This window comes from Furipterus horrens, unplaced genomic scaffold, assembly GCF_987537825.1.
Source record: "Furipterus horrens unplaced genomic scaffold, mFurHor1.1.pri manual_scaffold_3, whole genome shotgun sequence".
Lineage (NCBI taxonomy): Eukaryota > Metazoa > Chordata > Mammalia > Chiroptera > Furipteridae > Furipterus > Furipterus horrens.
Genome location: NW_028327173.1, coordinates 157362590 through 157388543, shown reverse-complemented (window position 1 = coordinate 157388543; position 25954 = coordinate 157362590). Strand labels below are relative to the sequence as shown.

At 41.5% G+C, this 25954-nt stretch overlaps 1 protein-coding gene across 2 annotated transcripts in view; it reads left to right on the top strand.

Annotated features, from left to right (window-relative positions):
• Positions 1 to 25518, top strand: part of ONECUT1 (one cut homeobox 1) — a 32199-nt gene extending 6681 nt beyond the window's left edge. Inside the window, exon 2 of one of the 2 annotated variants that reach the window (XM_090270622.1) lies at positions 22634 to 25518. In XM_090270622.1, coding sequence (XP_090126748.1) covers positions 22634 to 22926 — 293 coding nt within the window. In that variant the 3' untranslated portion in view covers positions 22927 to 25518. Of the gene's footprint in view, positions 1 to 13678; positions 13907 to 22633 lie in introns of those variants that run through there. The other variant, XM_090270623.1, reaches the window with a different exon arrangement.
• The last annotated feature ends 436 nt before the right edge of the window (positions 25519 to 25954 follow it).

Sequence of the window (25954 nt, the reverse complement as noted above, 5' to 3'; positions counted from 1 at the left end):
TCTCTGGCAGCTTTCTGTGTGCATCTGAGTGCATGTGCACACCTGCTTACAAAATCGGAACTCGAGTCCCTATGGGTGTGACAGGGGTTGGATCATTAAGCTAAAACGTTCAATTCAGTCCCTTTGATCCATGCTGGGGAAAATCTATAGTCATCTCTAATCTACGAGGTCTTTAAGGAGGTTGTTACACGGGCCGTTTTGATGTCATCATTTCCGCATTCATGGTGAATTCAGCTAATCAAACAGACACTGCTACCCAAAGTTCTCAAAGGAAATAGTTCTTACAGAATATATCGGTAAATTTTATTGTTGATTTTCTTGTAAGAAAGAAAATCCTGAAATCTGATGAGGGTGGGTAATTAACAAGGAGTTTCTTGGTATTTTACTCCTGAGAATTCACAGTTAGAAGCCTTACCCTTCAAGTAACAGTGCTCAGTGCTCTTTGTAAACTCCACGTATTGGAATAAACACCAACTCAATGTTTAAATTAACCAAGGAGCCTTGTTGGATTGGATGAGAAATAACTAGTTCCACTTCAGTCCATTGAAGACAGAATAATTTTCATATTCTTGGTAAAACTGAATGGTCCCCTAGGGTAGCAACAGAAGGAGGGTCTTACTGAAGTCATGGTAGTTGGAGGGTAGATATAATTCTGGAGAAAGTCATTCAACAAGTATTCATTAAATACTGTTTTCATTTTGTGTCTATTTAAATAAGATGAATAAACACATTTGGGAGGGAAAAGCTATATTATTTCCACATGGAAAGTGTGAGCCTCAGAAAGTTCAGTAAAAAAAAAAACATTTTTAATATGAATGAATTAAGTGCACAATCATAAATTCCTGTCTTCTATCTATAAATTTGTATAGGTTTTTAACACTAGTATGTTAATACTAATGAAGCTTCTTTCCTCCAGAAATTATAGGATTGGTTTAGATGACTAGACCAATCAGAAGACAATCTGATTATTTTGATACAAACATACAGATTTATGTTTTATCACAGGGTCTTGCTATCACAGGGTCATCACATTATATTTCTCCCAAAAGATATTATATTATCATAATGTTGGAACAAATTAGTGTCTAGAAGTTTTCTTTTTATTTTGGTGAAACAATTTGATAAGACAACAGCTGAACAGAACCAGATCCTGAAGTACAACCCATCCAGTTTTCATGGCAATTGATAAGGAAGGAGCTTATGTCTGCTGTGCACTTTCTGGTACTCAGGTACATGCTAGGCACATAGATGTTCTCATTTAATATCCACTGTCTATGCCAGTGGTTCCCAAATTGTGCTACATATTGGAATCACTTAGAGGTCTTTTTTAAAAAATGATTCCTGGCTACAACCCTAGATATTCTGCTACAATTGATATAGGACGTGTCCTGGGCATTGGGATTTTTAAGAGATTGAGGTGATTTTAATGTGCAGCAAAGTTTGGGAACCACTAGTTTATGTGGTAGTTACCATCACTTCCCCTGTTTTTCTGTACAGTGAGGTTAAGTAACTTACCTGTGATAGCACAGCTGGAAATCACTGATTCCTGGAACTCAGATTTCACAGGTTGCAGCCCAGAACTCTCTTACCTTCCTTCCTGTTCCTCTATTACTAGAACTGGTTTGCCAAGTCAGTGGACCCCAAAAATGAAAATGTCTGATTCTCTGTCATAAACACCCTGTCTAGAAAGTCTCTGCACAATAAAGGTCTTGATGTTAGAGAGTGAGTGTCTCCCCTCTGGGACTCTCAAAGAGAGTTACTTATGGAACCTTATTCCATTTTTACTCAAGACTTATAAGAGAGACTTCTTGTTGCTTTCTTTTGAAGAAGCAGCCAGGGAGAATGTAAGGCAGTAACTTAGCTGGATGTGGAACCAAAGTCTAGTGCTATCCATTTGTTCACTTAAACAATTATTGATGGGCAAGACCCATCTCATTAGATGTGTTCTGTGGGTATGACTGGTCCATTGGGACCCATGCCTGGAGGAGGGCCCAAAGGCCCAAACCTTCCATACTTTCATGCATTGGCCTTCTGATCTGCACTTGCACAGCAATTACATTTCTTGGCTTCATGTCAGCGCCTGACTTGCTATTCCAAAGCTTGCCTATTATTCATATTTTTGGCCTCTGCACTAAAAAATAATAAATTGACTAAAACTCTGTATATATGTTGGCAATCATCCAAAGGGCAACTTACAATTTTCATCAAGTACCATATGTTTCCAGTTATCCATGTGTTTCTCATCTTCTTTTGCATATGCCGTAGGGCACTCAGCATCGACACTTTTTGAAATCACTGCTTTCGTTTTCGAATCTGGTGATGATCTCATAATCCCAAAGAGAGGTTACCAAAGAAACACAATACTGTGTGCTTTTCGCTTTCTTTCCTGTTGTCTTCTAAAACAGATCAATGGGGAAAATTAAATAAATAAACGAGCGAAGTGCGCCACCTGGTGGTCACTGCGGGTTAAGTGCGTGAGAGGAGTGGCTAACGCGATTCAAGTATTGATGGAGTCACAAAAATCGTTCATTAAGGCAATTTAATCTTTGCTATTAAATGTCCTTTCAATTCATTTGGGGTAATTAAGATGCAGTTAAAGTGATTAAATTCTAATTACTTATGCTAGACAAAGACATATTTGTCACACTAATGCGGTTAACTAAGGACTCGGAAAGAAAGTTAACATTTACTTCAAATGATGCAACTGGAAAAATCAGTTCCTCGTTTCATCATTAATCCAGTGAGCTGGGTGATTATGTAATGGCACTACAACCTCATTAAATAGAGGAAGTGCTGATTAAAATGACTGCTAGGATGAAAACCTGAACCAGGAGTACCTCAGTATCGTTTGCTCAGCATTCCTAGCAAAATTACTTGGTGTTCCCACCTCACAGTAATAAACTCTCCTGAGTTTTATTCTGATGTTAAAAGAGGGATGGGCTCGGAGAAATCTTTTATTACCAGCCTACAGACATTGTTTAGCCAAAAGATATTTTTAAATGGCAAATAAATTCTTGGGGTAGAGATGGGCAAGGGAGGGGTGCTGTTGTATGTGTTTGGAGGCGGTGGTTCCCACTGCAGGCTTCAGGGGCCACAGCCCTCACACAAACACCCATGCTACTAGGCAGTCCTCTCCATCCCTAGTTCCATTTTTACTGCCTTTGATGCATGGAGACAGATCCTTCTCACAGGATCATGCCCTGTTTAATTATTAGGTACACTCTGAAGACGGTAAAGTACCTCAGCTGCCAGTTGGTCTCTTTTCACTGTTTTTTTATATTCACATTTAAAGCCATGTGAGATTATAAACCATCAGGTTACTGAGGCTATTTTGCCATAATGTACACGTAGTTCCCAGCCACTTGCGGTAGCTTAATTATGAGTGCTCCAAGAGTAGGGTGAATTGAAACTTACTGAGGTTTGCCTTCCTTACAAAATGGCTTCTTAAGGCAGTGCCTTGCATTTGCTTGGGGGCAGTGCGATGGGCAGTGCGGTGATCCAAGGACAAAAATGGTCAGTCAGAAAATTGGGGTTTATTTTCCCCAGGAGATTACTGTCTTTTAATACTGTTAAACTTGCATATTAAAAACCCTAATTGTGGAGATTGCGTCTTTCCCCTACTTATCTCATTGAAATTCATTACTACCCCTGTTTAGTTCATAAGCAAAGAAGCTAAAGTTATCAAATTTATCAGTCACTTAAGTCAATCAAACATCTCTTAAAAATAAATTGGCAGTTATTTAAATATTTAGAATCAATATTGATTTAATAGATCATATTATGCCACCTTAAATTGCTAAAACAAACAAAACTTGTTAAGCGCTAGAGTAAGAATCAAGAGCCCCAGAGACAGGTTCTTGCACTAATTAGCTCTGAGAACTTGTCAAGTCATTGAAACTTTCTGAGACTCAGTCTTCTGAAATGTAGACTGAACGATTTGGCTGCAGGGTCCTTCCAGGTGCCACATACGATGATGGGTTGCCATCTCTGATGACTGTGTATCCATAGCAAAGTCTGTCATCTGAATTTAGCGCTCTGTCCCAAAGTCAGGATGGAACAAGGTGAGGCCCAAGGGCCCATCCCCTGGACAGAGTCCCGGGGCCAAGCCCTCCTGTCAGATGGTCAGGAGGAAACAGTTCATCCAGTCAGGAGTGCTGCCTTCTGGCACAAATATGCTGCAGTTTGCCATTGCAATTTCTGTACCCTAAGAGTATGAGCTGTTGGCAAGGATATGGATCATCAGTAAGTCATACACTGCTGGTGGGAATATAAATTGGCACTGTTGCTTCAAAAGATAATTTGCCATTATCTTATAAACCTGAACCTATACCTACCAGCAAACTCTAACTCTTTGGTATGTACTCAAGATAAATTTACAGAGGTTCTTGGAGATGTGTGAAAAAACTATTTGTAGCAGCAGAGAAAAAAAAAACAAAAACAAAACCTGACAAGTAATGAATAAATAAATTGTGATGTATTCATATAATGCAGTATTATACTGTGATGAAAATGAATGAGCTACAGCATAGTTGAGTCCCAGGAATAATGTTGCTTTTTTTTTTTTTTTACAAAAAAGGACAAGCTGTAGAAGATCATACCAGAACAATACCTTTTTTGCAAAGCTCAAAAGCTAGCAATGCTAAATAACTTACTGTTGGGAGATGCACAAGTATTGTTTTAAGAAAAACCAAATTAATAATAAATACAAATTCAGAAGAGTGCTTACATCTGGTAGGGGAAAGCCAGGTGATCAGAGGAGAAAACACCTTGTAGGTTCACAAGGCAGCTGACGTTCTAGTTCCATTCATTCATTCATTCATTCATTCATTTATTTATTTATTTATAGTTGCTGCCTTCACAGACATTTATTTTGCTACTGAATTCCTATCTTAAATACATGATACATATTATTTTGTAGGCAGTAAATTTTATTTAATTTTATTTATTTTATGTAATCTTAACACTGGGAAGGAGATTGTTTTTTATCTGGTTCCCCAACCCAAACAATTTTTACCAAACCCCACAATATTTGTATTGTCATTTACACAGTTCCTAGCCCGATACTAATTACCAGCCTCTGAGGAATTATTTTCGGCCAATTTTGGACAAATGGGAAAGAGGAAATGTCATCTGAGTAGCTGCTGCAGCAGTGCTCTCCTTAGTCCTGTGGACAGTGTGTGCAGCAGACTGGTCCCTCGGAACTCACAGTTCAGTGGGAAACAAAGACAAATGACAGTTCATTTCCTTCTTCTTGGTTGTTTTTCTGTGTCAAGAAGAGGTTCAGGGTGTGATGAAGTGACTTTTTTGAAGACCTGGAAGATGAGTAGGGGTTGGGTCAGAAATGGAGGAACATGCCTCCAGGCAGAGGGAACAACGTGTGGAGACCCTGGCTGAAATCCCTTTGCAGATTTCCTGGATCTGAATTATCACAGATCTGGAGGCCTGTTTCTTCCCTAGCACAGCTGAGGGACACAATACCTTCCCATTGATAATAGAAGCCTTCTCCAAGGCTGTGGTTTTCAGAGGTGGGGAGGAGTGGACAGAGATTTTCATATCCCTCCAAGGGAGTAAATTGGATTGGTGGAGGGGAGGTCAGGGAGAATATATATTGGGGTAAAAAGCCTCACAAATGATTCTACTATAACTCCAAGTTGAGAGTTAGAAAACTGACGCTGAGAATTTAAGAGCAAATGACTTTTATGTTTTGCTTCTTTATTATTTATTTATTTTACCCTTTTTCTAAAACAACCTATAGTTCCATAGCTTAAACGTAAGGGTTGACAAAAGTAGGTTTACAGTTGTTCATATGGCAAATACTATCACTGGGGCCTTTTTTCCCTCCCTTACGACTAATAAGCAATCTGTGGGGATTCATTTTAAAACCATGCAAATATCCTCCTCAACATCAGAATTCCCTCTAGACTTAGCACCTATTGATTTTTGCCTGATCTAGCCTTTATCACAATGGTTTCAAAATGATTTTCCATCTCTAGCACTCCTGCCATATTTAAGTCAGCTCTCTTTCTCCTGTGAGCAAGAGTCCCTCCCCTCTCATTTACCTAATCATTTATTCTATGTGTAGACTCATGCATTTCTTTTTTTATTTAACTTGTATTTTTCCCATTACCATTTAATTCCCTTACACCCTACCCCCTCAGCAATTACTACATTCCTTTTTTACCAAGAGTCTCTAAGTCATTACTGTACTTCACTATTTCAGTGCTCAGATTGTCTCAGATTTAACCAGTGAGAGTCCCTTTAATCTAGATCCTGTGTTTTTCCAACTTTTTTTTTAACTTTCTGGGTTCATAATAAAATATTTCAAACTCATCTATTGGCCCAGACCTAGACTCTGTCCCTTCTTTGATGAGCCCTGGATTATTTTGGTGGGAAATAATATTGGAGACCAAGAAAACCTGGGCAACTAGGTGTGCTCATGGCTACTAGTATGACTTTGTTTTTGGCCCTCTCAGACAAATCCAGGAAATATAAGCGGTATATTTACATGCACACAAATGTACATTCACACTCATGCATACATAATACACCTGTGCACATAAACATGTTTATGTATCTATTTTTTAAATCATGAATTCACACCAGTACCTCCACAGTTCATTGCGATATATCCCCATAGGATTTTTGCTTGCCTTCCTCTACATTGAGAACCTGGCACCCAATAACATCTCTCTATCTTATAACACACATCATTTACTCATTTACTCAATCTAATAAATACATCTCACATATTTTCAAAATTGCTTCACTTATACCCAGAAAATACACAGACTTGCTAAAATATTTTTAGGGATTCATCTGCAGTTCTTGCCACACATGTACACCCAGGCATCACCTTGGACCTTGTTAGATATCCTACTGATTCAGAAACTCTGGAACAGAACTCAGGAATCTGTGTTTTAACAAGCCCATGAAGTGATTCTAATGCATGCTCAAGTTTGAGAAGAACAGCCTGAAATATGCAGCATGGGTTTATAATATGGGTATATCTGTGTGCCCATGCACCACATGTTATTGTGTAAAATAATACTTTCAACATATTCAAAATGTAACAACAACCATAAAACAAGTCCAGTGCAGACTAATAGGAGTCCTATTGTCACAGCATGGGTATGGAGGTGGAGCTATAGAAGCAAACAGACCCTCCGTTCTTTTTTTCTCCTCCTGGTGCCAACCAGGAGGAAGGGGGACAGGTGTACTAGTTTCAGAGGTCCTCTCCCCATCCACAGCTCCTGCTCCTCCCTGTAGATGCACAGTAAACTCAAGATGGAGCAAGGTCTTCCAGTGTTGAAGCTCACAGCACTCATCCGATCTTTTCCCCCTGTTCTCACCCAACTTCCTCTCACTTCAGAATCAACAACCAAAACCCTCTGTCTCCAGCACTGAACACTATGGACACTTCCACCTTTGGGCCTACCCTGCCCCCAACATACCCACTTTTTCTCTGCAGACTATCTGTGACAGTCACTGGAGCTGCATTTTACAATGACAACTTCGTTGTAGAGAGGGGGAGGAGAGTTACCTGGGCCTTCCCCAGCTCCACCAAAAGATCCCACCAAGCCAGCCTTTCCTAGACCTGAAATCAGAGGGATTACCTGGTTCTCTTCTTCAAGTACATATTGTCTTGCCACTCCTAAAATTCTGATTTAATCCATCTGTATTTCTGACAAGTATGGGGCATAATTCTTTCGATTTTGGCAAGTTTTGAAATATGAATCTAAAAGCAAGTGGCTCCCTCTAAATTACCTGGGTGGGAAAGCTTATTTAAAATGTATATTTGTGAATACCACTCTCAGAGAATCTAATTCAGTAGAGATAGGAGGAGGTTCTGTGCATTTTGACCACTCTAGACCCTGGTTACTCAGAGTATGGTGCTGGAGCAGCCACTGGGCTTCACCTGGAAGCTTGTTAGACGTTCAGAATCTCAGGTCCTGCCCAGACCTGCTGAATCAGAATCTTCATCTTAACAAGATTTCCACGTGGTTCAAGTCTATACATTCAAGTTTGAGAAGCACTTTCTTAGAGTAGCAGTTCTCAGCCTTGGATATGGGTTAGAATCACTTGGAGAGCTTTCAAAAATCTCAGGTGATTCTAATTTATAGCCAAGGTTTAGGAACTTTGAGCATTCTTCCAGCTCTCCCACTGCAGAATTCAGGCCAGCTGTGAAGTCCAGAGGGCAGGCATGGCAACCTCCCTCATGGATCCAGGGCAGCAACTTAAAAATTCCAATGGTATGGCAGTTGCCAGAAGAAAAAGAAACAAAAATGGTATGTATTTCACCTTCTTTATAAACATTTTTACCTACATCCTTTAACGCCTGACTTTGAATTTCTCCAAGACTATTCCACAGAGGTCATCTCATTAAGTTATTCTATGGTTTTTACCACACAGGCTGTGTGGCTATTTGCTGGCATTATCCATAAATCAGATAACTTACCAACTCTCTATTTGACTAAGGTATATATGGACCAGTCACCACCCATAGTTATCAAGGACAGACACAGATAGCATCCCTCAGTCTTCTGGGACCCAGTGACCCCGAGCCTCATATGGGAAGGGCTAGTTGCCCTATTCCTAGCTCACTTAAATGCCCCTGCCCAAATTCAACCCCTCTGAACCTTCTTCTTTTCCAGCTCTGTTACCCATCCTCCTCCCTCCCTGGCTGGAACACCTTCTTATTCTACCAGCTCCTTCACCAGGGTTCAGCCCCTTTTCACTAACTTGTCAATAACAATTCCAAAATATCCCCCACAGTGTCATTAAAGAGCTATCCAGCTATCCCATGTAACTGCATTCTATGTACACATTTTCAAAAGATAAAGATTTGTGTCTTGGGTGTCTCTGTTTTCTATGGGGCCGCCTTCAGCTTATTTACGCAACAAAGATGCTAAGTATGCCAAAGAAATAATCTATGGTGTACTCTTATGGATCTTGTGATCTAGTGAGAGAGACAGGTCAGTAAACAACTAATTATCCAGGGGGCTCTATGAGCTCAGGAGACAGCAGTTCTCCCTGGATGGGAGAGAAGTTGGAGACGGCTCAGCAAAAAATGAAATGTTTAGCTGGGTCTTGATTCCATAGGGAACTTTTTATATGGAAAAGAAAAAAGAAGGAAGGACATCTTGGTGGAGGGAACAACGTGAGCAAAGGAATGGGGGCATGAAAGTTCCTATATATTAAGGTACTGACTTCTGAACAGTATGGCTCACTGTGAATGGTTGGTGGGCAGTAGTGGGAAGTGAAATGGGAAAGGTGGTTGAGGTTAGTGTCAAGATCCTTGAATATCATGGCAGACCACCCACCAAGGGCTTTCCTCTCAAGCTTTTGGGAGACACTTGTGTAACTAATTGTGTAATACATGTCATCAGGAAAATGGCATTTAGAATTGGACTTTACAGACAAGTTTCCAGAAATGCAAGCTACTAATTTGAAATTACTTGTGAGAAATGTCTGATGACTTGGTGCAAAGTCAAAATTGTAGGTTATTTTTGAAGGAATTCCATTTTGTAACTTTCTATTGCTGGGAATATTACAAGGTATTATATACAGCTTTTAATTAAAGAAATGGGATCATAAACGTAAGACTTACAATTCACAATAGGCTTATATGAGATAATAATGCATAATAAGCATGTAATTTATCGGTGTGCCATTTGTCTTATGGAATCAACATCATAACAAGGGCATCAATATCACATATTTCCAATTATTGGGGTCCAAAGTATTGAGGGGTTCTTCAAGATGAGGAATACTGACATAATAAAATCCCAGTGGATCAAGCATTAATAGAAGTTTAGGAATTTAAAGACTAGAATTTCTGAGCCAGCCTTTCAGAAAAGTCAAATGACCTTTTGTTACTGGCCGGAGAATCAGGTGCCTGATAGCAGCTTCTCTTCCCACTGGTTCCTTTGAAGCTGCAATGCAGGGAAAGAACTTCATGGAGGGAAGGGTCAGGTGGTAGGTGTCTCTTCCTATGAGTATCAAAAAGCTTGACCCTGTGCTGAGGAAAGTGTGTGCATGTGAGCATGAATGATCAGCAAGACAACAGTGCAGATATCACAGGAGTAAGAAAATGCATTCATTCATTGAGTCCCAGCTCACCTTCCTGTCTCAGGTTCAGCTGGTGCCAGAGAGAATGCAAAACAAAAGAGAGAAGGCAGAATTTGTGAGAAGAACTGAGATAGTCTAGAATCATATAAAAAGGGCTATTTGAGGGGGCCGTGCATAGTGAAAGCTTGTACAGCAAGGCCTCCAAGACGTGGTTTCATGATCATGTTAAGGAGCTGTCTAGGGACTTAACTCCTATTTATGTCAATTAGACTATGGTTTGTTCTAGGTCATTTCACTTAGTCTCAGAACCTAAGGCTGAAGTTAAGTTAAGACTTACTGAATGGTTCTCTGGTTTTCCCCCTGGCCTGTGCCTGAGGACTGCCCAGGTCATACCCATTCTCCAGTCCTGTCGCTGAGCCCCACAGTGGCTCTAATCCCAGCTCCACCATTTACCGTCAGGGTAACTTTGGACCAGCCCCTTAATCTCGAAGCTGAAAACCACTCATTTATAAACTAGAGATAATAATAGTTCAGACCTCCCATAGGCGTTCTGTAAGGTAACAACACAACACGTGTGGGCTTAGCACAAGGAAACCAGCCATGAGTTTCAGATGATCCACCCCTCCCAGGCCCTTGCAGCCTCTGCCGTCCTTCAATCACAAGGTTCAGTGAGCTTGCCTCTCCTGAGCTACAGCTATGGAGCTTTACCTAGAGAAGAGAGGTTGATGGGATTATTTTATATGCTGAGTCCAGAAGGACTGCAGGCAGCAGGTGTATGGGAAGGCAGTCTCTGTCCTGGACAGCTCTGTTAAAAAAAAAAAAAAAAAATAGGTGGAGTGGTGAGAGGCTTGGATGGCTTTTCCAACCTGAATTCGATGGAGCAGACATGTCCTTGCTTTAGCCCACTGCTCCCCATCTTTCCTTTTCCATCAGGTCAGCAGTTCCCTTCAGCTTCCCCTCAAAGCCAAGACCCATGTGGAGCAGCTCTCTCGTGCTCTTCTGCTCTCCTCCTGGAAATGGGACTCACTCCTGCCCCTCTCCCAGGCCAGCATAAGTGTGCTGTCCCCTGTGCTGCCTGAACACCTTCCTTCCATGCAGCCCATTTTCCAGGATGGGCCAACTGCAGTTCTTTCCACCACAGCAAGGCAGGTCTGGCTGACAAGCAGCCTACAGCCAGTGAGCCAGCTGCCCCCACCTGCTCCCCATGGGTGTGGGCCCCAGGGCTCCCACTCACCAGTGCTCCTGCCCACTTCTCCATCCTGGGCAAAGTTTTCCAGTGTCCACCATGCTGACATCTACCTCCAGGGCATGGTGCATTCCGAGGTCCCCACTAACCAGTCATGTGCCCACAGGCAAACTATCTGCCCTGTCTCATATTGTTCCTTCATCCGCAGAAAGAGAAATAATACCCGTTTCTTCCTCACCTGAGTTTTATGGGGCTCACAGGGGAAGATTAACAGTTTCATTCTTTGTTTTTTGAATCCTCACCCAAAGATATACTTATTGATTTTAGAGAGAGGAAAAGGGAGAGAGAGACAGAGAAAGAGAAAGAAATATTGTTGTAACAGAAACATCAATAGTTAGTCCCTGACCAGGGATCAAACCCACAAACTTTTGGTGTACGGAACGATTCTCCAACCAACTGAGCCACCAGGCCAGGGCTGACAGAGGTGTTCTAAGCTCTGTAAAGCAAGATGCAAGGGAAGAGCTTCTGTAGGTGCTCTGGCTGCCCACAAACTCATAGCCACAACCAAGCTAGCTCGTGTCCAGCACGCCATGTTGGCTTCATCTCCCTCTGTGCAGCATCACAGCTCCAGATAATCTGTGCAAGAGTTTGCTTCCCATGCAAAGGCTGCCCTTGGCCATATCCATTAAAACTCACTGGAGTTGCTTTTTCAATTGCACATTGTGCTGTGCCCTCTAAATTTGCCACTTAATAGCTGCCCCACTCCAAAAACTATTAAGAGCCCCATCTTATAAAATTATGCACAGTACAGCCAAATAACTCAAGGCAGATCAGATAACATTGTGACCCTGGACTCTTGGAGTCTGAGCTCTAATCCTGAAGATGCCATGGCCCGTCCACTGGCTCTTTGCTCTCCCAGCATGGGACTGGCCTATAAAATGGGCTCCGGGGCAGACCCCTATCTGTCTTATTAAAATCTGTCTTATTTGCCTGCTTGCCCTTGCATTTATATTGTCCTGTAGTTTACTTTGAAAAGCAGCTTCAGCTGTCAAGAGGGGGTCTTTAGACATGCTATTCATTTGGCTCCATTTCCATCTTATTCTATCAGATACCATAGCTTCCTAGAAGTGTGCCAGCCACTGATTGTCCCTTGTCTGTATGTGTATCCACCCTCTGCCAAAAAACCACACACTTCTCCTATACCTCCTTCATGTAACTAACATAAGCTAGAGTTTCCTAAAGGACCTTTACAAATTATGTCTAAGAATAATTCAATATATGAAGTCCAATTTTCTGGTAATACTGTTCACTGAGCAGAGGTCTCACTTCCCTTTCTCTCTCATTTGAAGGTACTCTGCCCCAAAGGCCTTCTCTCCCCAATCCCACCCCCACCTCTGTCTGCCAGGAGTGAGATAGAGGCAGTGGTACATGGACCATCTGACAAAAGAGGGGCCAGCCATCCCTAGAATGAATAGTTCAACCCTCACACTTCTCCGGGTGTCCATTTATGATGCAGAAAACAGCGGTCCTGGACAGAGTCTGCACTGCCCGCTATTTCTCCTGGAACTGAAAGCATTTACACACATCTAGTCATAGAGTTGAACCTGGAAGGGACTGAGTTATTTGGTCCAATCCCTTCATTATGTAATTAAGGAACTTGGACTCAGTTTGATTAAGGGATTTAATCTAGTCATTCAGCTAATTAATGATGGGGCCAGTACCAGAACCCAAACTTCCTCCCTCTTTATTTAAAGGAATGCTTCTTTTTATAAAATTGATTTTAGAGAGAAAAGAATGTAGAGAAAGAGAAACAGCAATCTGTTGTTTAATTTATTTATGAATTCATTGATTGATTCTTGTATGTGCCATGACCACAAATTGAACTCACAACCTTGGTGTATGGGGACGATGCTCTAACCAACTGAGCTACCTGGCCAGGGCCAGAAGCAAACTTTCTGACAACCAGTGTAATGCTTTTTACAGACTTTTCCTCACGCATAGACTAGGAGTATGGAGAACACTGACTATACCAGGATGCTCCATGCACTTTTAGTAAGTACACATGGAAACCCATACACAGCCCCCGGGTAGAGAGTCTTACTCTAAGGCATGATTCCATCCTATGTGGAGCAGCCAACTTTGGGACAAATAGACTAAGAACATCCGGAAACAAATTAAATAAACTGTCCTACAATTTTAATTAAAAAGTAGAAACTTGATAAACATACAAATTAACTGTTGTTTAATGGCTCTGAGTCCTAGAAAGGCAAATGCTTAACTGTTCTCAGAGCCTGTGGGAGTGGGAGTTGTAACTGTTTTCATCTAGAAAGCTCATAAATTCAAAAAGTGAAAGCAACTGTGAGGACTGTGAGTTTATACTTTATCACCTTCATTCAGATGAATGTGGATCTGTATTATCTGCAGGACTGGCTGATGTCCCTGAAGAGCCAATCCCTGCTGTTTTTGAGAAGCCATAAGGATGGAGAAGATGCAATGGAAAAGCTACTATAGTTACACTGGAAAAATTTTAATAGACTTTGGAAACCAAGAGACGCTGCAGCTGTGCATTCATTGACTCACAGGGTTTTCACGCCCTCAGGGGCCCTAGGACACAGCCTGCTCATTTAAAGGAAGCAGAGAAAGAGAACAAGTGAGGAGATTCCAGCCTGTGGTGTCAATTCACTATTTATACTGCACCTTGACTAAAGAAGGAAGAGTGCATCAGAAAATTTATTTGCAAACATCTAGAATACTCCTTAAGGGTTTATAATTTTAATAATTACTTCAACATATATGATCTTATTTAATGCTTGTTACAATCTTGTGAGGAAAGAAGTCTATTGTCCTCTATATTGCAGCCAAGTGAACTGAGGTTCAAAGAAGATGAAGGGCTTGCCCAATATCACACATCTATCAGTGCCTGCAGAGCTGATACGCGAGCTTGTGTCGTCTGAGCCCAGGCCTATATGTCTGTGCCCACATAATCCCAGACCAGTTCTTGGCTGACTTTTGTATAGCTCAATCAGCACGTTAGGTGTTGTAAAGTCTTTTGTGTCATTGAATCAGGAAAATGGATATAAGTTGATTACATGAATGCTTGGTTGATGGCTGATTCTAGGATGTTACTGTATACCTTGTACTATAAAACGTGTTCTGTGTAGTGAAGCACTAGTAGTTTATTTCTAATTTCCATCTGTCCTGGACTAAATTTTGATACTACAATAAAAAATATATCACTACAATAACAATCATATACTTAAATGTTGCAGTAATGTCAAACTGCCACAAAAACTTCTAATTGCTAATTCTCATTTTCTGTACTGATCTTGCTTCAGGCCAGTTACAGTTCACAGACCAGCGTAGGTCTGCCAACCGCATGTTGGGAAACATTGTTCTAAGCACCACCATTCCTGAAAGAAATTCTCTGAATAAAGAGTTCCTTAACCCCAAATGAGTATGGGAGACTCCATAAGCTAGAAAGTATCAGTGCACATTAGCATACTGAAAGCTCTGAGAAGTCCTGTATTAAAGAAACTTGTTTCCCTGGCTGGTGTGGCTCAGTGGATTGAGCACCAGCCTGTTAACCTAGAGGTCACTAGTTCGATTCCTGGTTAGGGCACATGCCTGGGTTGCAGGCCGGTCCCCAACTGGGGATGTGCAAGAGACAACCTATCGATGTACCTCTTACATGTTAATGTTTCTCTCCATCTCTTTCTCCCTCCCTTTCCAAAGAAATAAGCAAATAAATAAATAAAAGCTTGTTAAATCATCAGTTAACTCAGCCTTTCCCAAACTGACTGACCTCAAAAACTCATTGTTCATGAAATACCTTCCAACATCCTGCAGAATTCATATTTCTTGAAATAACCTTGGTTCTGTCTTGCCAATTATGAGTGGAGCACAGGTGCCAGGTAGGTAGGCCTGAGATGAAAGCTTCTATCCTTTACTCACATCCTCAACTGATGTCTTTTTTTTAAAAGTCTTTATAATCTTCTGTTCTGTCACCCACAAAATCATGCTCTGCCTTTTACCAGCTTCCATGCCTACTTCTTCCTCCCATATAGGGCTCACTGTTGGTGGCGTCACTCATGAGGAAGGTCACAGACACTGTCTGAAACAGCCCCACTACACTTTGCCACTGCATCTTGAAAATATATTGGCTTGCCCACCTTTACTGACGTGACTCATGACAGGTCATCTTCCTCTTCAGTATTACCTTTCACAAACAAGAGGAATCCTCTTCCAATAAATCCAGTTCTATGATAAATATCTGTCTATTTTTCATAGAAACTGTATACCCACACAAAAAGTGTAACTTTCACCTAAAACACACATATTGCTGTTCCTTAAGCAGCAGTTCCTCTTATCATGCTCCTCTCACACTTTTTTACACACACTCTCTCTCTCTACCTTGCACACTTGTGTGGACTCTCATGACTCTCTTTGGCGGTTTCCCACCTTATAACAGGTAATCTGTACCCTAACATGAACTCCACAGAAATTCTAAGCCATCGCTGTCATTCATATTCTCTCTCTTTTTAGATTTTTTAAATTACATTTCATTGTTTATACTATTACATTTGTCCCAATTTTTTCCCCTTTGCCCTTCTCCCCCCAGCCCCACCCTCCTTCTGGCAATCCCCACATTGTTGTCCATGTCCATGGGTCATGCATATATGTTCTTTGGCTACTATATTCCCTCTGCTGTACTTTACATTCCCATGACTATTCTGTAACTACCTATTTGTACTTCTTAATCCCTTCACCTTTTTTGCCCTTCCCCCAACCCCCTTACCATCTGGCAACCATCAAGATGTTCTCTATATCTATAATTCTGTTTCTTCTTCTTAAAGAGCCTTTAACATTTCATATAATACTGGTTTGTTGGTGATGAACTCTTTTAGCTTTTTCTTGTCTGGGAAGCTCCTTATCTGTCCTTCAATTCTAAATGATAGTTTTGCTGAGTAGAGTAATCTTGGTTTCAGGTCCTTGTTTTTAATGACTTTAAATATTTCTTGCCAATTCCTTCTAGCCTGGAAAGTTTCTTTTGAGAGATCAGCTGACAGTCTTATGGGAGTACCTTATGTGAGGTAACTAACTGCTTTTCTCTCTGCTTTTAAGATTCTCTCTTTGTCTTTAACCTTTGGCATTTTAATTATGATGTGTCTTGTTGTGGGCCTCTTTGGGTTCATCTTGTTTGGGACTCTCTGTGCTTCCTGGACTTGTATGTTTATTTCCTTCACCAAATTAGGGAAGTTTTCTATCATTATTTATTCAAATAGGTTTTCAATTTCTTCATCTTTCTCCTCCTTCCAGCAACCCCATGATGTGAATGTTGACATGCTTGAAGTTGACACAAAGGCTCCTTTCACTATCGTAATTTTTTTTTAATTCATTTTCTTCTTGCTTTTCTGATTGGTTGTTTTTTGCTTCTTTATATCCTAAATTACTGATTTGATTCTCAGCTTCACCCACTCTACTATTGATTCCCTATAAATTATTCTTCATTTCAATTAGTATATCCTTTGTTTCTGACTGAATATTTTTCATGCTGTCGAGGTTCTCACTAAATTCACTGAGCATCTTTATAACCAGTGTTTTGAACTCTGCATCTAGTAGATTGCTTCTCTCCATTTTCTTTAGTTCTTTTTCTGGAGTTTTGTTTTGTTCTTTCATTTGGGCCATGTTTCTTTGTATCCTCATTTTGGCAGCCTCTCTGTTTTTGTTTATATGTGTTAGATAGAGTTGCTACATCACCCAGGCTTGATAGAGTGGCCTAATGCAGTAGATGTTCTGTAGAGTCCAGTGACACAGCCTCCCCTATTACCCAAGTTGGGAACTCAAGGTTCACCCACTGTGTGAACTGTGTACATCCTCCTGTTGTAGTTGAGCCTTGATTGCTGTTTGCATGTCCAAGGTCAGCCACTGCCTGTGTATTGTCCAGGCTACAAATAGATCTGTAGATGGCTTTTACTTGTGCTAGACTTGGAGGTACAGAGCCTGCTGAAACCAGATGCTGCTTGTTTGAGAGAATTTAGGAAAATCTAAAGTGTGGGCCAAGTCATGCCATTTGTATGGAGAAGTAACTGGAAACAGCTTGTGTGGACCTGAAAGTTGAGTGGGGCAGGGCCTCAGGGAACCATCAGGGTAGGGGAAACAGTGATAGCCAGGTTGATGGAGTCTCAAGTATAGTGCCTGCCTTCTGACTCTGTGGCTCTTGTGGGGGAAAGGCTCAGAAAAGGAACAATGGCCTCTGCCAGCACTTACATCTGGTAGAAAGCTGACCCCCAGCTCTCTCCATCACACTAGACAATTCAGTTCCTCTTCTTATATCTCTGATGCCTTTCAATATGCTGCCCCTGTGCTGGAGTGAGTCTAAGTAAGTCTGTGTGTGGGCCCTTTACAAGGAACTGCCTGTGACTCCAGAAGTTTCTGTCTTTCACAGCCACTGGTTTTTACAGCCAGAAGTTTTGAAAACTTATCTTCCTGGCACTGGAACCCTGGGCTTTGGGGACCTGATGTGGACTGGGACCCCTGCTCCTAAGATATCCCTCCAAATTTTTTCCACCCCATGTGGGTATGGGACCAGCCCATACCATGTCTCAATGTGGTTTCTTCTTTAACTCTGTTGTTGTAAGACTTCCATTCAGCTCAATTTCTGATGGTTCTGAATGATGGTTGTTCTATAGTTTTGTTGTAATTTTGATGTGGTTGTGTGAGTAGGTGAGCCATGTTTACCTATGCCACCCTCTTGACCAGAAGTCTCTTCCAAAACTTCATTCATATTCTCTTAACAGTACTAACAACTGTAGTTCTGTACAAGCTTATAGAAGCATGATTTTATTTCTGAGGTTTGCTCCTTCTAGCCTCCTTGTTGAGTTCACCGAGGAACTTTCAACAAGCTTTAGTCCATACTCTATTCTACCAAAATTCCTACTTTCTTATCCAGCAACTCCAACTTCTGCACGGAGTTCTTCCCATATATACCACATGCATTTAGTCACAGCTATCCCCTCCAGTATCCCCATGGGTACTGAGCTCCCCTTAGAGCCAGGCACTGAAATAGAGCACAAGTCAGCCATGCTCTCTGCTCTGGGAGAATCTTACCTCCCAGGTTCAGACAGTGTAATGTCTACAATGCTTGAGAGCTTGGGACAGGAACTTTTGTATGAGACATGAATAGACAGTCCTCACCAAAAAGGGATTAAGAAAATGTAGGAAACAAAATTACATGTGCTAGCATATACTATGAGTTTTGAGGGGAAGGCTATATAGAGTAGGTTTTTATAAATGTACTCGACCTGCAAACCATCTTTTCAAGGAACCCGTGTTTAAGACATTATTATTCCTCTGATACCATTTGAGAAATGCTGGCTGGTGGGGGTGGGGGTAGCTTCAGCCCACTCAGTCCTGCCAAATGCTGAGGACCAAATGGAAGTCATTCAAACATACATCCTGGTTAGGTGGAAAGTGGGTTTCTTTGTGATTTCCCTCCACTCTGCCTTTTGAATGTAAATTAGTTGAATCTGCACCCCATGCTGTTATTTACTTTTCAAAAAATACATGTTCTGTATAATTTACCATCTTAGAGCCCTAATGACTTCCCAGTCTATATTCCTAGCCCAGACCTCTCCCCTGAGCTACAGACCCCATATATTCTGCTGTCTTCTGAATAATCACCTATTGGAGATCTTTAACAAAATATCCAACAAGCACTTCATATGCAATTTGTCCCCCATAGAGGTGATTACTACCCTCATAAAATTCATTTCTCCATCTGAATTTCCTAATGGCTCCATTACTACCATCCAACCAGAAACCTGGAAGATCTTCTGAATACCATCCTCCAAGCCAAGTTGTCATTAAGTCTTCTTGATTCTTTCTACCTCCCAACAAGCTCTAGAATTTGCTCCCTATATTTCATCCTCAACTGCCATTGTCTAATTTGGGGTCCCCACTATAATGGTTCTAAAGGCTTCTATCTTAGGTTAGGTTTTCTGGGGGAAAAACTGGGTTTCTGCATCTTGCACACAGGAAGATTATCAGAGAAAGCTATGGGGAATAACCCCTGTGGGGGTGGAAGAGGTAAGACCAAGCAGAGGGAGATATTAACTTTGATGGAGTTGCAATAATAGCGTCAATCAATCCTATAGGGTGTTCTGAAACTGGATGACCCTTCAGAGTTGTCCCACCTGATGCAAGGGGCTAGAGTTGGGTGATCTTAAACCAACATATACCTGCTCTCTTCAGCCTCTGCCTTCCATACCAACTCTTCTTCCCCACACCCACACTGAAGTGGGCAGTCCCCCACCCCACCCCACCTCAGGGCAGCATAACCTTTGGCCAAGGGCAATTTCTAGGATGGACCTCAGCTGACAGCCACCAGCCACCAACTCTTCTAGGAGGTGGAAGAATGAGTTCCCTAGTCCTGGGGGGGGGGGTAGGGTGGCACACCACAGCATCCTTGTCCCTAATCTTGCTGCTTTCCAATACATCCCCCATGAGACCACCAGAGGAGTTTTTCTAAACCCAGATTTAACCATACTACACCCTTACTTGTAACCTTTCAATAGCTACTCTTTATCTACAAGATACTTCAATTCTGATCTCTGTCTACCTGTGAAGCCTTGTCTCCCGCAACTCTTCTCCTGCGTGCACTCTTGCCCCACTAATACCCATATACTAATACTTATCAATCCTTCATGAATGTTGCTCCCCCTGCTGAGTATGAGTTTGTCCCACTTCACTCACTAGCAAACTCCTATTCATCCTTCAGAGCCCAGTGGAAGCACCTCCTCCTCTGTGAAGCCTTCCTTAATATCCTCAAGCAGAGGTAATATCCTATTTACTCTTTTTCTGCTCTTGCAGTTATTTGCTTACATGACTATAAGACTGACGTCCTTAAGAGCAAAGCCTGTGTTATATTCATTTTTGAATGTGAATGAATGGATCAGCCATATGCATCAGTATTATATAAAGCTGTGTCTAAATGGGCTGACTCAAACTAACTAGAGTTTTTGGTCTAGTCAGCTGTTTTTTTCCAGGGACTTAATCTGGTCGTCCAATGAGAGCTGTAAGTCCCTAGGGGGTGGGACTCTATTTGGTTTGGTATATACAGCTCAATGCTCTGTGGGTTAATAAACACTTCTTATTATGTTGATGCTGCTTCCTCTCACTGGGAAAAGGATCTAGCCCATGACCCATGGCAGCGGTCCCCAACCTTTTTGGTACCAGACGCCAGTTTCATGGAAGACAATTTTCCATGGACGGGGGGTGGGATGGGGGCATTTTGGGGATGGTTTCAGGAAGATTTGAGTGCATTACATGCAAGCTCACCTCCTGCTGAGTGGCCCGGTTCCTAATAGACCCAGACTGGTACTGGTCTAAGGCCTGGAGGCTGGAGACCCTGACCTATGGGATGTGTTATGTGATGTGACTTGCCCCCCAAATCTCTTTTTTATGACTGAGGCCTCCCCTCATGTTCATTCTGAAATTCTTACCCTATATTTTCTGTGATGGGATCAGTACTTCCTTCAGTGGGGTGAATACTCTCCAAGGCTTGGGCCAGCTGATGCATCTGTAGAAGAGAATTTCTATGTCTCTTTATTTTTATTTTACCACTTTAAAAAATTCTATCTTTTGTGTATGCTTTATAATGTGCAGCACAGTAACACAAGCATATAATTTATAAATAAACAGTATTAGGGCGTGTACACTCAAATCACTTTTTACTAAGTAGCATATGGTTTAAGGAAAGTTGGATGCCCCTAGATTGGACTCCAAAGACTGGAGGCTTCTTCAACCTTCACCTGTTAGCTTTTCAGCTGATCTGATTGCTGAGCTACTTTGTGCTAATAGGCTTTAGGGGAACTCTGAAATCCACTATCTGAGCAGTTAGGAATGAAAGGCAGGGGCAGGCGAAGGAGCAGTGCTACCTAGGGAGAGCATCAGGCTGTATCTTGCCAGAGGTGGCGAACCACCTCATAAGGAATTGAGAAACTGGAATACAAAGAGCCAGGAGCTGGAGCAGGAGGCAGCCATGGGCCAGGCAGCCAATGGGTCTGAAGGAATATGAAAGGGCAGCAGTCCCTGCCTCCACATGCCTCACCTGCCCCTCACTGTGGTTGGAGCTCATGTCAGAGTACAGCCAGCCAGATACAAAGACAGCGGTGGCTGCTCTAGAACACCTAGGCAGGGGGCCGAGATGCAGCAGTCTGATTGGAGTCAGTGTGTAGAAGCCTGGTTTTAAAGTTGCATTAGCATAATCAGAGCACTGTTTTCACTCAGGTTGTACAGTTTTGGGGGGATGACTGTAAGATTGATAGATGGTGGTAATGAGGAATAGGGGGAGGGAGTTGTTAGCAATGCAGCCTGTAGTGCGCTTCTGGCAGGTGGCAGCCAGTGAGTCACGTTAGGCTAGAAAGAGGAGTGTGGCATCTGAGATGAGGAGGGACCCTGCTCCAACCCCAAACCCTGGGGCTAAGGGACACACTGAGATGATGCTCTAGAATAGCCCTAGCAGCCAGGAAACAGCTTCATGATATAAGACCAAGAGGCATGATCAGGGAGGGGACCTTCTTAATGGGAGATGGGGTAAGGGCAGAGGGGCACTCCAAGAGGAAGTCTTTCATGAAGAGCAAAAAGGAGGTGCAGAGACATCCCAAAGGTGAATATGCTTAATGTGACAGGTTTCATCGCGATGGCGGGGAAGTAGCCTTCACATCTCTCCACAAGTCCTGGTTCCATATAACATCAGTAGAAGGCTCTTGGCTGGGCATGGTAAGGTGCTATATACAGTTGTCTTACATACAGCATTTCCTGGAAAACAAAGATCAGAAGGGAACGTAGTTCAATTTCTTTTTATTTTCAAACTCTCAATTAGGGTCTTAGTGTGCTACTGCTGCAGACTGTGCACCCGCAGGGGCTGTGACCACTTCAGCTGATCAGACTTTCCATTTGTAAAGCACTTCACTTAACATAAACTTTTCATGTTTCCTATATCCTTACCACAATCCAGCCAGGTAGGTATTCTAATATCCATTTTGCAGGTGGCGATTAAAAAATTCAAACAATGAGTGTTTAGCACAAACCCTGTATTCTGCAGGTGAGGACTCTGAGGCCCAGGTGGGGTTCATTGATTTAGCACAGACAAAATGCAGATACTGTCAAAACCTCAACTCCAGGACTCCCAGAACTCCACATCCTCCTAATTCTCCATCATCTTGTCACACTTCCCTCCCAGGCCATCGTGGACTAAAATCAGAGGCCAGCAGGCAGAAAGTGGATGTGAGGAATGGCTAACACATTTTATTGTCTCTGCCTTTTCACTTTTTATTCTCCCAGGCATTTGGTACTAACAGCTTCTGCATTTCTTTACAGCGTGCAAAAGGAAAGAGCAAGAACATGGGAAGGATAGAGGCAACACACCCAAAAAGCCCCGGTTGGTCTTCACAGATGTCCAGCGTCGAACTCTACATGCAATATTCAAGGAAAATAAGCGTCCATCCAAAGAATTGCAAATCACCATTTCCCAGCAGCTGGGGTTGGAACTGAGCACCGTCAGCAACTTCTTCATGAATGCGAGGAGGAGGAGCCTGGACAAGTGGCAGGACGAGGGCAGCTCCAATTCTGGCAACTCATCTTCTTCATCAAGCACTTGTACCAAAGCATGAAGGAATAACCACAAACTGAAGCCTCGGTGGAAAAGCTTTAAAGAAAAAAATTTTTTAAAAGACCAGGACCTCAAGATAGCAGGTTTATACTTAGAACTATTTGAAGAAGGAAAAAAAAAGTGTTATTTATAGTCCAAAGAAACCAAAGACTTAGCTCACCTGCATTCTAACTTTATTCGGAGACACACACTTCAGCGGGGCGACGACTTGGCAAGAATTATGAGCAGGAAAACACCACTGGATCTTACACCTTCAATCCATGATCATTCTCTCTGTGCTTGGCTGTTTCGTGGTTTGGAGCATAGTGGTTTTGAGCCATTGAGTGGACATCTTTCAAGATCGGACTTTCCCATCTGTTCCACTGCGCCATGAAGGTGTATGGTGTCTCAGTACTTGTGTGGATGCGTGCGTGTACACACATACACACACCACCAGTGGTTAGGGACTTAGGCAGGGCTGGTCTTTAGGAAGGGTTGTACTGTAGGAGTGCAACCAACAGTGTGGGGTTGTCTGAGTTCATTGATTCGGAGTGAGATTTTGCTCGTCTAGCCTATTGTTTGAACCTGCCAGGCCCGCAACCTAAATGCAGATTCAAACCCAGCAAAGAAAATTTGAATGACACCTAAACTAGTGCATTCTCTTTGTTTGTTAAGGAATGTTCAGATATTTTTTAAGAAATGAAACAAGAGTCCATCCATTTAAAAAAATCACCTAGGTACCAAAGAACACACTTAATATTAAAGTGCAGGTATTTTATTGCAATGATTTTAATAACCAAAGCTATTTTTACACAAGATACTATGTAAAGTTATACGTATGAACTGATCTAGCTGTAATACACATGCCACGTAGAATCATGACTATTATTTATGACTCTTGAAGCATTTGAAATATTTGTTTTCAGAACTGGCAAGAAAGAATGTAGCTTCAGGGAAGCAATTAATACCCTAACAGAGAGGTCGATGCAGTACACATGTACACCCAGATGGCATGGTCTCTTTCGGGATCCATAAATGTCACTTATGGAGACATATAACATGATTCCAGAATCTGTTTATAGCTGAGAAAACCTGGGGGTTCTTCCAAAGTAGGATCCCATTTGTAAACTAGAAAACAAAGTTCTACAGAGTAGGTAACTAAATTAGAAAATTTGTTCAAAGTTGATGCTTTCTTAGTAACAAGACCATGGAATAAAGGACTCCATAGTTAGATTGATTGGACAAACGTGCTGTATGCACTTGACACCAAATACCTTTAAAATTACTTTGCAGACACACAAAGTGAACAGACCACCGTTACAATTAAAATGAACTATCCAATACTTGTGATCATTCTAAAAATATAATCAAACTGTTTTTAATGCTAATCCCAGACATTTCATGACTTGGACATCAATAAAAATAGCAGGTACAACCAAGACATGGTGGAACATAGAAAAAGCCAGAGTTCTTGTGGGAGACGAGACTTTGGGTTCTGTAGAACTTAGGCTGTTTATTTCATTAAGCATTGCCTCCAAAGCACACTACATTCTTTCTTGCTACTGTATTAAGCTGGATATTTTATAGCATAGATTCCAGTCTCTAACAGGGACAGATAAAAGCTAGACCTCAACCTCCAAATACAAAAGTTTAAGTTTCTATTTTCCCAAATCACTTGACCAGGGCTATAGAAATAAAGGCAGAAAACAAACAAACAAACAAACGAAGAACCCACCAAAAGATAATACAGTGGTATTAGTAGTGCCCGAGTGAATCACTTGATTTTCCCCCCAAATTCTGTCTGAATTTCATTAAATTGTCAGTCATATATGTGGAAATCTTTTGTACTATTAAGTAAAGAACTGGGTATTCTTGGTTAGTTAGCTATCTAACTAGAAATATAAAACTAAACAATAAGTTGTTTATTGAGATTCATTAAAATGCTAAAGAAAAAATTAAACTGTCTGGAAATAAAATCTAACTCCTTAGGATCAAACCTCAGCACCTTGTGTAGGTCTAGGAGAGGCAGGCATCTGGAGAGACGAGGTAAAACCAGTGAGCCATCCGTGCCTCCTTCATGTCTGCTGTAGAATGAGGGAAGGAAATCAACACATACTTCCCCTCTAATGAAACAGAGCATTCGCCTTGACACATTCTATTTTCTTTATCTCGTTCCAAATTCCAGCTTAAAATTTGCTCTTCTAAATATGGCACAATTACAACTGAGCTATTAGGAGAGGCTATTTAAATGGCCACCCTCCAAGATTTGCTTAAAATTTAATCTTGTCAATGACATAAACTGAAAGAAAAAAACTGATTTACTTTTTTCTCTCTCCAGGAATAGAGGGGGCCATGAGTACAGCTGTATTATGTATTTTTATTTAGGAGGGAGGAAAGCCTTATTTATTTAAAACATCAAAATTTTAAATGCAGGAAAATTCAAGCTGTGTCTACACCCAATCTTACCAAATTCAATACCGCAGGAAAAACAAAAGTTGAATTCAGACACCATGTTTATTCGCTTTGTTTTTACTACATTACCCTCTCAAATTAATCTAACTGCATTTTGCATTTTCAACCAATTATTTTGATACTACGTAGGCACAGTCTCAAAGAATATTACTACATTTTTAATATTCTCATCATAATGTTTTTTTTTAAAAATAACCAGTGATTCTATTTGCTAACACCAAAGATAATTTTCATACCAGCATTGAATGTGCACCCATTATGCAATTTCAGGGCCTAGAGATATATTTTCTCATAAACAGATGCACAAATCCAAGCCTGAAAAGCAATTTTTTTACTTGACTATTTAGGCATCCTCACAACCTCTGCTTCTTAGAAATCATAATGGACAAACTCAGCTTCTCCCAAGCAATACACTTATTCCATCATGTACGACTGATTCTGTTTTGCTTCTGACTTGTCACATAGAGACAAAATGCTCCCATTCCTGCTTCATACAGCAATGATTTATGGCTCAGGTTCTACACCCACCACGACCGAGCAGATCACACGCCATTTGCTCACCCATCATTCCTCAGTCC